The sequence below is a fragment of the Dreissena polymorpha genome, chromosome 7, assembly GCF_020536995.1.
Source record: "Dreissena polymorpha isolate Duluth1 chromosome 7, UMN_Dpol_1.0, whole genome shotgun sequence".
NCBI lineage: Eukaryota > Metazoa > Mollusca > Bivalvia > Myida > Dreissenidae > Dreissena > Dreissena polymorpha.
Window position 1 is genome coordinate 40,475,061 of NC_068361.1, and position 16,927 is coordinate 40,491,987.

The following is a 16,927-nucleotide window of genomic DNA, read 5'->3' on the forward strand; positions in this document are numbered from 1 at the left end:
AACCTTGTATTGATTGCCAGATAAAAATTGTGCCCTTCCAAAAAATAAAATTTAGCAAATATATAACGTCCATGTTATTAGGCGTATATTCACGGCCGTAAATCACAAGCGGCACCTCTTTTTGCGATGCATTGATAAATTAAATGAACCAATTCTACTTCCGAGGTAGCGCTAAGGACCGTATATTATGAAATGTCACGGATAGTAATACATAGTGCGATAGTTTTATACATGTATGTGTGTGTTTTCATATTTCGCATTATTTTGACAATCGGGCAATGTGGTGTGATTTAGCGACGATTTATTCATCCGCAAATGTATGGAAACATACAATAACAACCCATTTGGAAACGTGATGACCTTTACAAGTTATGGCGTGGTACAAATTTTAATAGAACACCGATGTGTTTTGCCTGGGTGACTAGGAAGTGTTCTACTAATGTAATCGCAAACAGCGTCAAAGGATTGCTTTTGACATGTTTAAGTTGTTTCATGGACAAGAAAATTGGCTTCTTCTCGATCTAATAGATAATTTGGTGATTTTCCAAAAGAGATGGAGCCAATACCAATGAGGTGGTGCTAATGACAGAAGTTGGCGCAAAAGCACATTTTCAGCTTTTTTAATTTTTGGTGCCGACCACACACTCTTTGTGTCGCATTCTAGATTGAGTGTTCGATCTTTGTTCTTACTTCGATCATTACGAAATATAATCGAATGAATAAATTGCAGTTTCAATAAAGTATAGAGTCATGATATTTGTAATAGTAATATAAGTAGATGAAACTACATTTTGAATGAATACAATTAGCATATGTATAATCTGACACAGAAACAACTGAATACAGATATTTCATAATTAAACTGAAATCACGGTATGTATTGCATTAAGCTAAATTAAATAGACAACAACGGGTGAACGAATGATCAATAAAAAGGTTAAATATGTTATTGCTTTCATCTTGAGTTAGGTTATCATTAAACTAAATCAAATTCAATTTGTTCCCGTAACAAACGATACGATTTAAAAGCATTATTAATGCCATTAATTTATTTCAGACACTGAAAACCTGGTCTCAGTTGCCAGATAAAAATTGTGCCCTTTCAAAAAATAAAATTTAGCAAATATAGTACGTCCATTTCATTAGGCGTATATTCACGGCCGTAAATCACGGGCGGCACCTCTTTTTCGCCATGCATTGATAAATTAAATGAACCATGTCTACTTCCGAGGTAGCGCTAAGGACCGTATGTTATGAAATGTCACGGATAATTCTACATAGTGACTAAATTGTACATGTGTGTATTTTTCAACGTTTTTCGCATTATTTTGGCAATCGGGCAATGTGGTGAGATTTAGCGAAGATTTATTCATCCGCAAATGTACAGAAAAATACAATAACAACCAATTAAGGAACGTGATGACCACGTTATGGCGTGGTACAAATTTTAACAGAACACCGAAGTGTTTTGCCTGGGTGACGAGGAAATTTTATCCCAATGAAATCGCTAACAACGTCAAAGGATTGCTTTTGACATGTTTAAGTTGTTTCATGGACAACAAAATTGACTTCTTGTCGATCTAATAGATAATTCGGTGTTTTTTCCAAAAGAGATGGAGCCAATGCCTATGAGGTGGCGCTAATGACAGAGGTGGTGCCAAAGCACATTTTCAGCTATTTTAATTTTTGGTGCCGACCAAACACGTTTTGTGTCGCATTCCAGATGAGTGTTCGCTCTTTTTTTTTTCTCTGATTATTATGATACTGATTTCAAAATGAACGGGGATCCCTATATCCATTTACTGTCGGATTTCAATTTTCTAAAAATAGATCATTGGAAATAGTTTTAGGTTTCCCATTAAACATATTATTCAATGCGTGTACATTAAAGCTAAAATCTATCACGCGCGTGATTAACGGCCGTGCAGTATCTCACGGTACTACATTATAACTTTACTTGATATACCACCAATCTCTTGCCATGATTATATAACGATGTTCAGCGATACAACTTTGATATAGATTAATATCACCGCAGTCGGCCTGGTTCAGCTGTTTGGTTCAGGTATGTTTCTAACCATATATCGCCGTGAATATGGTTCGTTACAGAGATGTGTACGTTTGTTAACTTTTATTTTTTTAATGCATGTAACTTGTCAGTGTTCGAGTACGCTAATTATAAGGAATACTACAGCATAACGATCGTATTAGATACGACAATTTAGAAATATTTTCAAGTAATCATAAACATAGAGCAGTTTTATCGGTTTTTATTTATGATCAAGTATAACTGTGATAATTTATACACCATCAACTCATTTACATCATGCGTTCGTTTTAGTTGAAGGACTCAACGTAAAATGCTGTTTGTTACGTTGACGTTACTAACGTTGTTGCCTTACGTGACGTGTAAACCGCCTCATATCATCTTCATCGTGGCAGATGATTTGGGTAAGTTTTTTTTTATGTAATTGCACTGCCTGTATACATATATCTTTTATGGGGTTCAGAATTTTCGACTTTAAATGTTATGTTTGACCACTTAATGTTGAAAGATAAGTTTAAGTTAACTTACATTGTTACTTTATGTATGTGAGAATGGCAAGTTCACGTACATTTGTTTTTAGGCTGGAATGACGTCGGCTGGCACAATGACGCCATGTACACACCGAACCTGGACAAGTTGGCGTCTAATGGCGTAATTCTCAATTCGTCTTACGTCCAGCCCGTCTGCTCCCCGTAAGTCTCATCGTGACGTTTCGCTGTTGCACTTTACACTTATGCCACTAGTGCTATTTTCTGCCTCGTTGATCACGACGCTCAATGCGATTTATTTATCATAACACGAAAATGCATACAAATATCTAAACGCGTCGTATGAATTCCCTTGTTATGCCCCGGATCGAATGATCGGGGGCATATTGTTTTAGGCCTGTCTGTCTGTCATTCTGTCCCAAAACTTTAACATTGGTTAAAGTTTTGCGATAACTTTTGCAATATTGAAGATATTTGATATTTGGCATGCATGTGTATCTCATGAAGCTGCACTTTTTGAGTGGTGAAAGGTCAAGGTCAAGGTCATTCTTTAAGGTCAAAAGTCAAAAAATACAATCCAAGGGAAGTAAAAAGCTTTAAAAGGGAGATAATTTCTAAACCTGCCAAATGATGTATTGAAATTTTATTTCAAAGCGGAGCAATAAGGGGCATTGTGTTTCTGACAAACACGTGTCTTGTTTAGAATTTCAAGTGTATTCATCGTGTGTAATCATAATAAATATGACATAGCATTGGCACTGAACATGTCAATATCATAATAGTGTGTCGTTTATTCAATCAATTTCATGACAGGTCCAGGAATTGTTTCATGACGGGCTACTACCCGTTCCATACAGGACTTCAGGTAGGCAACGTGGATTATTGATGTTTGCTATAGGGCCTTATATGTTCAATATATTTGATATTATTAAAAAAATCTACTATATATTTTTATATCAAAAGTTAATATATAGGTTGTACATAACAAAGTGTATACACTAACAATTGTAAGAACTATGATACAAATTTAAGTTCGGCTATTTAAATTATTCTTTGCATCTATATATTTGACAAAATTGTAAAAAAGTTGTTTCAGATTCGCAAATTTTCGTTTTAGTTATGATATGTGTGAGGAAACAGTAATACTGAGCATTTACCATGCTCTAAAATAGCCATTATATGCATCTTTTGACAATTTAAAAACTCGAAAATTATACAGCGATGCAACGCGAAACGAATAATTTGGAAAGTTCTGTTGTTGTCGTTATATTTTGTGAAACTACGAGGATATTGCTTATATTAAGTATAAAATACACCTGGCATTGTATCCGGAAGGATGGCCGAGTGGTCTAAGTAGTAGACTTTTTACTCCAGGACTCCAGGGGTCAGTGGTTCAAGCGCTGCTGAGCTGAGGGATACCTTTTTATCTTTTTTAAATTATATTCTTGATTTTTTACTGGAGATTTTTATATCCAATGTTTGCAATTATCAATACAAAGCATTTAATGAAAAACTTCAAAACAAGCCAAAATCTGTGAAAAGGGCCCTTTAATGATAATTATATAAAAGCTGATGAATAATGTATACTTTATTAAAGTGAACAGGTTTAAACAATTGTGACATACTTTTTTTTTAAATGGCGGGGATGTTGATGATGATAATGGTGCTGATAGCTGTGTTTGCTGTTGATGATGAAGCTAAGAATAAAAATAATGTCAATAATGATACTGATGATGATAAAAATGAGGATGTAGAAGATTATGAAGTGATTATGACGTTCGTTCTGTATGATATCGTTTGTTGCTTGTTTGTGAGTTTATTGTTGTTGTAGACTTATTTTATCTGTGTTCTGTTCAGCATTCAGCAATAATTCCTGAACAAGCCGCATACCTTCCTTCAAATTTCACAACACTGCCTCAAAAACTCAAAGAGCTCGGATACGTTACGCATATGGTTGGAAAGTATGTAGAGTTAAATGCAGTAACCCATTTATGCCAAGTGGACTTTTCCATCCTTTTAAATTGGATCAATTATGTCTAAAATTAGGGATGTCTAGTATATTTATTTCTATATTTAGAATATTTTTCTTACAAAAATTCCTTTATGCAAACAGCGCAAACCCTGATGAGACGCCGCATCATGCGGCGTCTCATCTGGGTCTACGCTATTTGCCAGGGCCTTTTTTCTAGGGGCATGATTGTATTAATATATTTTAATGTTAAGAATGTATACTTCCATTAATGCCGTCAATGCACAATTGTGTTTGTATTTAAAATATATAAAATGACTTTCCCAATTAATCGTGTATGTATTTACCCTTTCGAGATAGAATACAAAACTCCCTTTTAATATTTTACTCATGTTTATGCATTTCAAAACATTCCACAATATAACACTTATGTATTTTCAACTCTGTTTTGAACGTACCTTTCAAGTTATACGTCTGAATACCATCTTTTTTAGTGTGTAGTTTTATCCGCTAGGTGGCATCTAGGTTTCTGCAACTGGAAGTTCACGCCCACATACCGTGGGTTCGATTCCTTCATGGGTTACTACAACGGAGCGGAGGACTATTATGAACACACGATAGGTGAGAGGATGTGAAAGGATAATACAAAATCAAAACAACGGTCAACCTCTTCGCACAGATACCAGTGGTTCTGAGCAAAGCTCGTGTGATTCGAACATTTTTGTACACAATAACACGGGTTTTCATTGCATGAGAATAATTTACGAATCGATTCAGACAAGGAATGATTTTCCCTTTGATTGCATTTCGCTTTTCTGACACGCGCATTACAATATAAACGGCCTTCATGAGATCCGTATTGTGAGCCAATCATTATGTCATCTAGATATGGACCGTGCTCTGTGAAAAAGGGGTTGAATGCATGTGCGTAAATTGTCGTCTTAGGCTAACCTGTACAGTTCACACAGGCTAATCAGGGACCACACTTTCCACTTTTATGATATTTTCTGTTTAAATGAAGAATCTTTTTAGCAAAAGTCCAGTTAAGGCGGAAAGTGTCGTCCCTGATTAGCTTGTGCGGACTTCACAGGCTAATCTGGGACGACACTTTACGCACATGAATTAACCCCCCCCCCCCTTTCACAGAGCACGGCTCATATTTTTATTCGTCAGTTCCGGGCTAGCAAGTCCTGCTTATTTCTTGTTACGCATATGAAAGGTCTAAGTCAGTTCCGGGCTAGCAAGTCCTGCTTATTTCTTGTTACGCATATGAAAGGTCTAAGTCAGTTCCGGGCTAGCAAGTCCTGCTTATTTCTTGTTACGCATGTCAGTTCCGGGCTATTAAGTCCTGCTTATTTCTTGTTACGCATATGAAAGGTCTAAGTCAGTTCCAGGCTAGCAAGTCCTTCTTATTTCTTGTTACGCATATGAAAGATCTAAGGTCAGTTCCGGGCTAGCAAGTCCTGCTTATTTCTTGTTACGCATATGAAAGGTCTAAGTCAGTTCCGGGCTAGCAAGTCCTGCTTATTTCTTGTTACGCATGAAAGGTCTAAGGGTCTTCATACTTTCCCGAGTAAGCATTTAAATTTTATTAGTAATAGATCTATATTTCTTACAACAAAACGTGTTCGTAAATTTTTCTTTACAGTGGGTGGTTATGATTTCCGGTTTAACACGACAGTATTTCATCCATCGAAAGGAGAATATTCCGCAGTAAGTTTCGTGTGCGCAGCGTCTCAAAATTGTAAAGTGAAACGTTGTTAACCCATTTATGCCTAGTGGACTCTCCCATCCTTCTAAATTGGATCAATTTATTTCCAAAATTTTATAGGGATGTCTAGTATATTTATTTCTATATTTAGAATATTTCTTACAGATATTCCTTGAAGCAAAAAGCGGGTCTACGCTGTTTGCAAAGGCCTTTTTAGCTCCACTGGCCAAAGGCCAGCGGGGCTTATGTCATGGACCTGTGTCCGTCGTGCGTGCGAGCGTGCGTGCGTTAACTTTTCATTAAAACATCTTCTTCTCCTGAACTACTGGTCCAATTCTGATGAAATTTCTCAGGAATGTTCCTGTGGTCAAATTTGACCCTGCCCCGGGGGTCACACAATTGAACATATGCTTATATAAGGCCTATTTTGTGAAAACTTTCAAAATCTTTCGTCCATAACCATTGGGCCTAGGGCTATCAAATTTGGTATGTAGAGACATCTAATAATCCTCTACCAAATTGCTTTAAATTATGCCCCTGAGGTCACATTTGACCCTGCCCCGGGGGTCACAAAATTGAACATATGCTTATATAAGGCCTATTGTGTGAAAACTTTGAAAATCTTTCTGTCCATAACTGTATGGCATAGGGCTACCAAATTTGGTATGTAGTGACATGTAATAGTTCTCTTCTTAGTTTGTTCAAATTATGCCCCTGGGGTTAAATTTAAAACTGCCCCTGGGGTCACAAAAATGAACATACGTTAAATAAGGCCTATTTTGTGCAAACTTTAAAAATCCACTTGTCCATAACTGTATGGCACAGGGCTACCAAATTTGGTATGTAGTGACATGTAATAGTTCTCTAACAAATTTGTTCAAATTAAGCCCCTGGGGTCAAATTTGACCCTGCCCCGGGGGTCACAAAAATGAAAATATGCTTATATAAAGCCTATTTTGTGCAAACTTTGAAAATCTTTTTGTCCATAACCGTAGGACTTAGGGCTACCAAATTCGGTATGTAGTGACATCTAATAGTTCTCTACTTAGTTTGTTCAAATTATGCCCCTGGGGTCAAATTTGACCCTGCCCCGAGGGTCACAAAAATGAACATATGCTTATATAAGGCCTATTTTGTGCAAACTTTTAAAATCTACTTGTCCATTAGTGTATGGCGTAGGGCTACCGATTTTGGTATGAAGTGACATCTAATAGTCCTCTACCAAATTTGCTCAAATTATGCCCCTGGGGTCAAATTTGACCCTGCCCCGGGGTCACAAAAATTGAACATATGCTTATATAAAGCCTCTTTTGTGCAAACTTTAAAAATCTTCCTGTCCATAACCGTAGGGCCTAGGGCTACCAAATTTGGTATTTAGTGACATCTAATAGTTCTGTACTTAGTTTGTTCAAACTATGCCCCTGGGGTCAAATTTGACCCTGCCCTGGGGGTCACAAAAATGAACATACGCTTAAATAAGGCCTATTTTGTGCAAACTTTAAAAATCTACTTGTCCATAACCGTATGGCATAGGGCTACCGAATTTGGTATGTAGTGACATCTAATAGTCCTCTACCAAGTTTGTTCAAATTAAGCCCCTGGGATCAAATTTGACCGTTCCACAGAGTCACAAAAATGAATCTATGCTTATATTGGGCCTATTTTGTGCAAACTTTAAAAATCTTCTGTCCATAACCATTGGGCCTATTTCTACCAAATTTTGGTATGTATAAAAATCTTAAAGTTCTCTACCAAGCTTTTTCAAATTATGCCCCTTGGGTATAATTTGACCCTGTCCCGGGGGTCACAAAGATGAACATATGCTTAAATAAGGCCTATTTTGTGCAAACTTTAAAAATCTTCTTGTTCATAATTATAGAGCCTAGGGCTACTAAATTTGGTATGTAGTGACATCTAATAGTCCTCTTCAAATTGTTCAAATTATTCCCCTGGGCTCAAATTTGACTCTGCCTCAGGGGTCACAAAACTGAACATTTGCTTATATAAAGCCTCTTTTGTGCAAACTTTAAAAATCTTCCTGTCCATAACCAATGGGCCTAGCGCTACCAAATTTGGTATGTAGTGATATCTTATAGTTCTCTACCAAGTTTGGTCACATGCTTGAGTACATTTCAACCCATGCACATTGCACGCTTTTTTCGCATAAAAAACAGTAGAGCGATACAGGGCCATCATGGCCCTCTTGTTTCTAGACGCTAAGCATAAATGGGTTAAAAGTCCGTGATGTGTATAAATATGACAAATTATGATTATGAATAATTCAATATTGATGCGAACCAAGGCGGCCCGTTTTACATTTGTTACAATTTAATAGTACTTATATCATAAAATCTTCCATCGTAAAACCGTCCTATGTCTGTACTTGATTAATCGGTTGCCATTTGTGTTACCAGCACACCATCGCTTCGCGTGCCATTGACGTCATCAACGCTGTTGACCCGGATGCACAGCCCATGTATCTGTACCTTCCGTTCCAGTCCGTGCATGAACCGTTAGAGGTTATCGGGATTCTTTTTCTGTCTAACTTAATTCTGCATAAACGGAATACATTGGGTGTCCAAAGTAAGACACCCAGAGTATCTACGTTTACTTTTGAGACTTTTAATTCCTGGTTGATTCTATATAAAAAACACACACATACATGTAGCAAATGAAGTTATTTCTTTGTATGAGGTCCATTTCTTATATACGTATGTTGTAAATTTGCGGCTGACTTTTTTGTGATAAGAAGGTGTTTAAGTTCAGTAATGTTATTGTACTGAGTCGCGTTCTGACAAAACTGGGTTAAATGCATGTGCGTAAAGTGTCGGCCCAGATTAGCCTGTGCAGTCCGCACAGGCTAATCAGGGACGACACTTTCCGCGTTTATGGTGTTTTAAGTTTCAAGGAAGTCCCTCCTTACCATCAATCAAGTTTAGGCGGAAAGTGTCGTCCCTGATTAGCCTGTGCTGACTGCACAGGCTAATCTGGGATGCCACTTTACGCACATGCATTAAGTCCAGTTTTCTCAGAACAAGGCTCTTATTGTATTGTGTTTTTTTTAAAAGGTTCCTGAGAGCTTTGAGCGCATTTACGCTAATATATCTACAAAAAGCAGAAGAACATATTGCGGTAAGAAGCTCAGAAGAAATACTAGTATTCAATGTCCTTTATGAATAATTTCAATAATGAGATTCGGAATACAAAAATGAGATAAGATTCCGAACCGATATACCGTTACACAAATTATTGTGTAGTGCATTCTTATTACTATTTTTATTTATTATTTCACAGACAGTGACATTATAACACGACATTATTGTTTGTTATGAAGAGTTGAGGTTGGCAAAGGCAAAATACTTTTATGCAACGTATAATAGCTTCATTTATTTATACAAATCCTTATTCTTAAGGTATGATATCCGCTCTGGACGAAGCCGTTGGCAACATCACATCGGCACTTCGCAGCCGCGGATTCATGAACAACGCCTTACTTGTCTTCACCACTGATGTATAAGAATGACATGTGTTTAGACATGACCTATATAATTTTAATTTTATGTCTTTTTGTGTAACAAATAAAGACCAATGGAAATCTAAACTGCATTAACTTAACCACACACATATTGCTGATTTTGCTAAAATTGTCTTTAATAAATGAGAAATCAAGTCTAAGAGAGAACGTGTTCTATCTGCCTAGAACGGCGGTCCCAGTTATACGGCGGCAAACAATCTTCCGCTGAGGGGAGCCAAGACCACCCTGTGGGAGGGAGGGACCAAGGGTGTGGCCTTCGTCTATAGCGACACTCTGCTGAAGAAAACTAAATACACGAATACGGAGTAAGACGTTGTTTTTTTTTGCAGCAACTGCGTACTTGACGCACAGCTGTATAGCTTTGAATTGGTTAGGCTTACATAACCTGCTACAAATTGGTTGAAGAACATTTTATTAATTTAGATACAATGTGTACATGATAACCATTCGGCAAACAACTAATTTAGTATGTTATTCTGTATCTTATATCGTGACATTACTGAAAACCTTCAGAAAACGAGTGTTCAGGCGAGATTACCATGCGCATATAATGAAATGTTAGATTTTTTGTCTAGAATGATGCATGCAGTTGACTGGTTCCCGACACTGCTGACCCTTGCTGGTGGAAAACCTGGTAGATAATTTTACCTAGCGTAATCCTTTATTGTAAATAGCATATTTGTTTTGTTCATTTAAGTTTAAGTAACGTTATACAAAATTCGAAGATGTAAGAAACCCTTAATGAGAGATTGTTTAAACGACGTTGCGATTTCTTCACTGCGTATAATTTCATCAATTACGTCGCTCTTTGCGTTTGTTCACAGACGCTGGCATGGACGGTGTAAACCAGTGGGCCACCGTGAGTAACGGAGCTCCATCAGCCAGGACGGAATTCGTCTACAACATCGACGAGATTGACAAGAACGCAGCTATCAGGTACATGTATGTGCAAGTCTACATCATTGACGATTGAAATGAACGTAGCCATCAGGGATGCACACGTCGTCTACAACGATGACAGACACACGGCTATCAGGTATGCAACAGATTCGAGATAAAGACGATCTGGGATTTCAGTTATATAATAGTCTACAACATCGACGATAGAGTGAAGTAGGCGGCTATCAGATACTTAAAGTCGACACCGTTGGCGAGATCATGAACAAGACTATGGCTATCAGGTATGTAACAACATTCTATAACATTGACAAGATGGCCATAACGCGGCAATCAGGTATGTAACAACATTCTATAACATTGACAAGATATGCCATAACGCGGCAATCAGGTATGTAACAACATTATATAACATTGACAAGATATGCCGCACAGGCTAATCAGGGATGACACTTTCCGCTTGTATGGTATTTTTCGTTTAAAGGAAGTCTCTTCTACACGAAAATCCAGTTAAGGCGGAAAGTGTCGTCCCTGATAAGCCTGTGCGGAGTGCACAGGCTAATCTGGGACGACACTTTACGCACATGCATTAAGCCCAGTTTTCTCAGAACAAGGCTCGTATGCAATGGGATGGCAAACAGCAATCTGTGCCTGATACATGTGGATAAATAGAGGGTGGCGCGTGATTGCCTTTATAACACACATTCTCTCGTCTAATACTACGTGTAAAATGAAATAGTCCCTTTATGAAGCAAAATTGTGGTATTTTCCAAATCCGTGTTACGGTTGACAAAGGTTAATTTAGTATTCATACATTTGAAGGCATTTGAATTTACAACAAAAGTAGGCCTCGTTATACACAATAGTTGCAAATCGCACACCCAAAAAATACGCCCAGTTATGATCACTATCTTATTAATTTGCATATAATTGAGTGACACAAATGCTTGATAAAGATACCTGTACAATTAATGACAGACTTGTTTCTAAAACGCAAAGATGGACGCACACATTGTTGAAGGTTCAGTTGTATGCTTTGGAATTTACAACTGTTTTTTTTTCGGCGTAGCTGTCTTACACAGCTTTTCACCTTAGCTGACCATTGCAAATCAATTTCAGTATAAAATTTCCCGCCGTAAGGCCTGAAAGTTTTCGAAGTAGAAAACGTGCAAGCTACAAACAGTTTTCACATTTACATTAATATGTTATTAAAACGACTTTCTATTTTTGAGAAGTATATGGTATGAAAAGGGATACAGTTCGTTAAGCAACGATGTAAACTGCGTATTCTGCATGAGACAATTTTATCTCTAATGATACGGCTTGGGGGATAGAGCAGTTTCATACTTAACTATCGCCATCAATACAATGTGTGTGTACCCCTTTATATTAAGAAGATTGTCAGCGCCTGAGCGTTTGAGCTTAAAGGCTGTGTTGTCAATTACTGCGAAATTACATTAGAACATATAAGTATTGTTGTTCAATAACCTGATAAACGCATTGACGTAAATATTTCAAATTGTTTTCGAAATTGACCGTTAAACACGTTAATGTATATATAAAGCTTTAACCAAGCCATCATTCCAGCAGTGGAATCGTAACCTCACTTTAATGCATTGCATTCCAACCCTCAAGGTATCGAGGTAAGTTCGCGGTTACAGAAATCGTTAAATAAACGTTATCGCGTGGACTAAGGGCACTTGAAGTTTATTTTGGGTCAGAAAGATATTAAATGTAGATACCGATACTCGGCGATATTATTATGGTATGTCAATCATAGATTCTTAATGTGTTTAAACAATTGCATGATGTGTACCAGTTTTGATGAATTCAATAAGAAATATTCAACCATATGGACCGATTTATTAAGCGTGTGCGCGATGATTCACGATACTATATATATAATTATAACAAATGGCGCCACATACACTGATACATGTGAACAGTAAAATTACGTATGTGATTATGAAAAAAAGTTTACATGAATTTGTGTCGATGATATACTCATTCAGAACTATGCATCGATAAAAGTTCGTCTTTTAAAATACGCTTAACAATTACTTTAGCCAGTCTTTTTTATAGCTAGGAGAATTAGCATAAAAATCTTGCAAATCTGTAAGCAAGCATGAAATTTTGCATGAACTCTCAGTTTGATATGCACTATTGATAGAAATCGTTAGCCACACAAAAATTCAAAATGGCGGCCATTTTCAAGATGACCGCCATTTCCGATTCAATCTATACAGCCATGTTGGGTATATCTTAAGCAACTGTGCATACAAATTGTGCAAATCTTCAATTGAGCATGACATTAAACACTAAGTTTGATACACACTTTTGATAGTTAGTCAAAAATTCAAGATGACGTCCAGTTACAAGATGGCCGCCATTTCTGGTCTCAGTTCATGTGAACAAGTTGGGCAGCTTACATAAGTATGCATAATAATTTATAAAATCAGTAAGGAAACATGCAATTTTGTATAAAAACTAAGTTTGATGTGCGTTTTTAATAAAACCTTTTAGCCACCCGAAGATAGAAGATGGCGTCGATTTTTGAATGAAAGTCGCGCATCTGATCGACAGAACAGCCGAAAGTTATTTTTATGGGCGGAACTTCACATAAAATAGTAAACAAGAAAAATAATATACGTTGTATAAATCTTTAGTATCAATCGTGTTAGAATCGAAAAAAATCATGTACTTTATTGTTTGTTGTTGAATAACCCACGACCGGAAGTTTAGATGCGTGGTTTCAATTAACTCGTGCTTCGCACTCGTGATTTAATCCTTATGCATCTTAACTATCGGCCGTGGGTTATTCGACAACAAACTTTAGGCCTTACGTACACGAATTATTTCTTAACTATTTGGTTTCGTTATAGTCAGTAGCCAACCTACGCACAGACATTTTTTTGGTTCAGTGCATGTTTGTAAGCTATTATCGAGTCGACAACGATATAAAACATCGGTATTGACTTACACAGATTAATAATATTGACAACGATGAAAAAAGTCAGATAAAACAGCACACGGAACAACAATGAAATAGCAAATGATAAAACCAATTGAGAAAACTCGTATGTTCCGTTTAAAAAAAATGACTACGGGAATTTTAACTTGTACATTTTTTATGGCGAAATCAATGGTATATATTTTATCGTAACTTGTCATGATTTCGAATATAAATTTTCGGATACTTTTTCCCCATTGAAATCCAGACCAATTGATGTTGAATGCATTTTTTGTATATTTTATTATTTCTAGCGATTGTAAATGCAAGTATCAATGAAGGTTCCATTAACAACAAACTAAAACTAAACAATTAGCTCACCATGTTAGGATTTTAAACAAAAGCATGAACTGATTTGATTTAAAATCGGATTGTGAACGATCATATATTTTATTTTTTGACTTCGTTTATGACATTCAATTTTAGGAATCAACACTGATACAGAACACAGACAAGATGTGTCTAGGATGGTCATACTTGTAAATAAACACACTGATGGTATGATTATTGGCATTTTCCCATTACACACTCATTGTTTCAGTCTCAGGACACGTTCGTCTTTGAAGTGAAGTTAAATGAAGTTCACATTATTAATTGCATGCGTGCAGGTCACATTATTAATTGCATGCGTGCATGTGTGAACATATTTATCAATGGGTGTTTGTTTTGCAAAAAAAATATAGGGCGATGCAGAGAATTTAATTTAAGTTTTTAATGTAACGTTTTTTCAACTATTGATAAAGTGCAGATGCCAGATTGTACTGAATCGTAATTTTCAACGCTGAATCCGTTATATAAAAGCAATAGCATATCCAACGCGAATTCATTTGTTTAGAAATTCTAATAAAACTTTGCGATTGTCGGTGTTGATACGAATTCAAAATGAGCAATGAGCTTGCAAAGTATGCGGTTGTGATAGATAAAACGGTTTCCTGTTTTGCTTTCATATGCATTCAGAAGAAGATGAGTGCATGTTTGCAACTGACAAATATGATATATTGTTACATGCAGTTATGTGCCTTCGATTGCCTTAGTTTCATTAATTGTGGAACAACTTGCGGTATTTTGGCATATGATTTGTATGGTGATTTCCGCGGAGTTCTTTCTGAAATACCGGTTAACTCTGCCTTGTTATTCTTGAATTATGGGAGCTTTTATGAGTACATTCGTTTACCGACCCTTGGTGTCATATAGTTGAGAGTTTGATTATTGCAAGTGTCCCGTATAATAATATTGTGAAAGTAAGTCATTGAGAATATGTGAAAGATTTATAACAATGCTCACAGGGATCGAAAACAAAATAATACACATCTAGGAATTCAACCCAATGAATACTGTTACATATGTATCCTTAATATGAGAAGTATAAGAAATAAAAAACGTTTTTATACATATTTTGTGTTGAAAAGTCCCACTAGAAATACTAAGTTTGTGTATTATTATGTCTGTTTTTAAAGATTTGTCACTTAGTTATGTATGTCACTTTTCCAGAGTCAACGTACTTTGGCCCCCTGTGACTTCTTTGTTATCACACCTCTTCAATTTCTTTAAATTACAAGTATTTACAATAGGTTTACTGGTACCTCAGTACGTATACTTTTTCATTTGTACTTATTTTTCCATTTGTTTGTGAACAACTACGTAAACGGTATTGAAGATATTACAAAATTACAAACATATTATATTGATGTAGAGTATTTTTACGGAAGTTCAAGAATCATACCTCCTTTCAGTCTATTAAGACACAACTAAACGTGACAACACATGTTTATTTAAATGTATTGGAATACACGAAAATTAATATCATAGGTATGTTTTCTGTATATCAAGCTGATATTATCAGCACCTAATTGCTACCTAGAATTATCCAGTGTTGATGAATCACGCGTGTCACCTATCACTCACAAGATGCGATCGACACATTTGAGGACACTTGATCCAAGGTCAATAAATTTAAATAAACTCTTGTTAACCTTTATTGATTAAAATATCTTTAGTCTTGAAAAATATGGTTTTGTTTTCGCAAAAAGCACGATACTAGACCTTGTCTGAAAAGTAAAGTAACAATCCTTACTGCGAGTTCATAAAAATTGAGTCGCAACGTTATTATGAAGTTTTTCACTAGGTATTATATTTTGGAGTCAGTGTGTCATTTGTATACTGCAAATCAATGAAACGATTGAATATCCATGCACAACATTAAATGCTGACTTGGCTAATAGCTTGCAATCTGAATATCACATGTTATAGAAAAGGACACCTTGATTTTATCATCCCGCGTTCTATAAATTAAATATCTAAAACACAGATACTATTTGAATTATCTAATGTTAGGTCACCTCGTCACATGAATGATCGCATGGTGAAAAAATCACCTGATATCCATATACAGGTTAAATGCTAGGACGTCAACAACACGTGTTTGGGGTTTTATCCGTATTTATCTTGATAAAGTATATTGACGAGTGTTTACATCGTTTATTTATCTCAACTAAGAAAGTTGAAAATAGAATGCCATTTTATCAGCAAGTTAAATATTCAATATAAAGCAATCTTCGGACTAAAAAAAATGAGTATTCATACTCTGCATTGATTGTAGGGCGTATGTAAACAGTACCAATACAATAAAGTGCCAGTAAATGTCTTAATAAGATCATACTTTTAATCATACCATAGTAAAACACCCAACAATCCTTAAACAATATATGTGAATAAAGAAAGTTCATATACATTATAAGGGAGAAGTTCTGAAAACCCTGCTAGTATTTCAAACTCAATTAAGTCAGTAAACAAGATTGATCACACATAACTTAGAGTCAATAAATATAAGTCTTCAAGTAATGATGTTGCACCTCTAGATTTACAATAAACTTTTATTATAATCTTGAAGTTTAAACTAGTCTTTATAACAATGATTGTGATATTGTGCTATTTTTATTTGTTGGAAGGTACTGTCCAACAATTGATACCAATAAATCCATAATAAGCGCACCCCTAGGTATAAAAAAGTTTTCTTTTTAATGCTGTATATACTTATTTATTTAACATGTTTTAAACACAGCTGTTTATGTGTGCCATACATGTGTGTGTATTGTCTTTATATATAACTTTATTGTGATATATACGTACATATGTTGTTCACAATTATTGTGCAAATTGCGACAATTTGATATAAATGTACAATATTTCACACCTAAATGTCAAAGAAGAATATAAATTAAATCTTTTAAAACGGTATTAACACCACAACAAAGCAACCTGAATAATGTT

General features: G+C 35.9%; 1 protein-coding gene across 2 annotated transcripts; it reads left to right on the top strand.

The window, feature by feature from the left end:
• Positions 1 to 1,904: 1,904 nt before the first annotated feature.
• On the top strand, positions 1,905 to 10,686 carry LOC127838574 (arylsulfatase B-like; the record flags this gene model as incomplete). Of its 2 annotated transcripts, none has more annotated exon segments than XM_052366395.1 (13): positions 1,905 to 2,065; positions 2,342 to 2,451; positions 2,628 to 2,739; positions 3,349 to 3,400; positions 4,393 to 4,496; positions 5,019 to 5,125; positions 6,153 to 6,217; positions 8,630 to 8,734; positions 9,284 to 9,347; positions 9,629 to 9,726; positions 9,916 to 10,055; positions 10,326 to 10,384; positions 10,575 to 10,686. In XM_052366395.1, coding segments are annotated over 12 exon segments (1,109 nt in total), but the record flags the coding sequence as incomplete, so codon positions are not given.
• Positions 10,687 to 16,927: the final 6,241 nt, after the last annotated feature.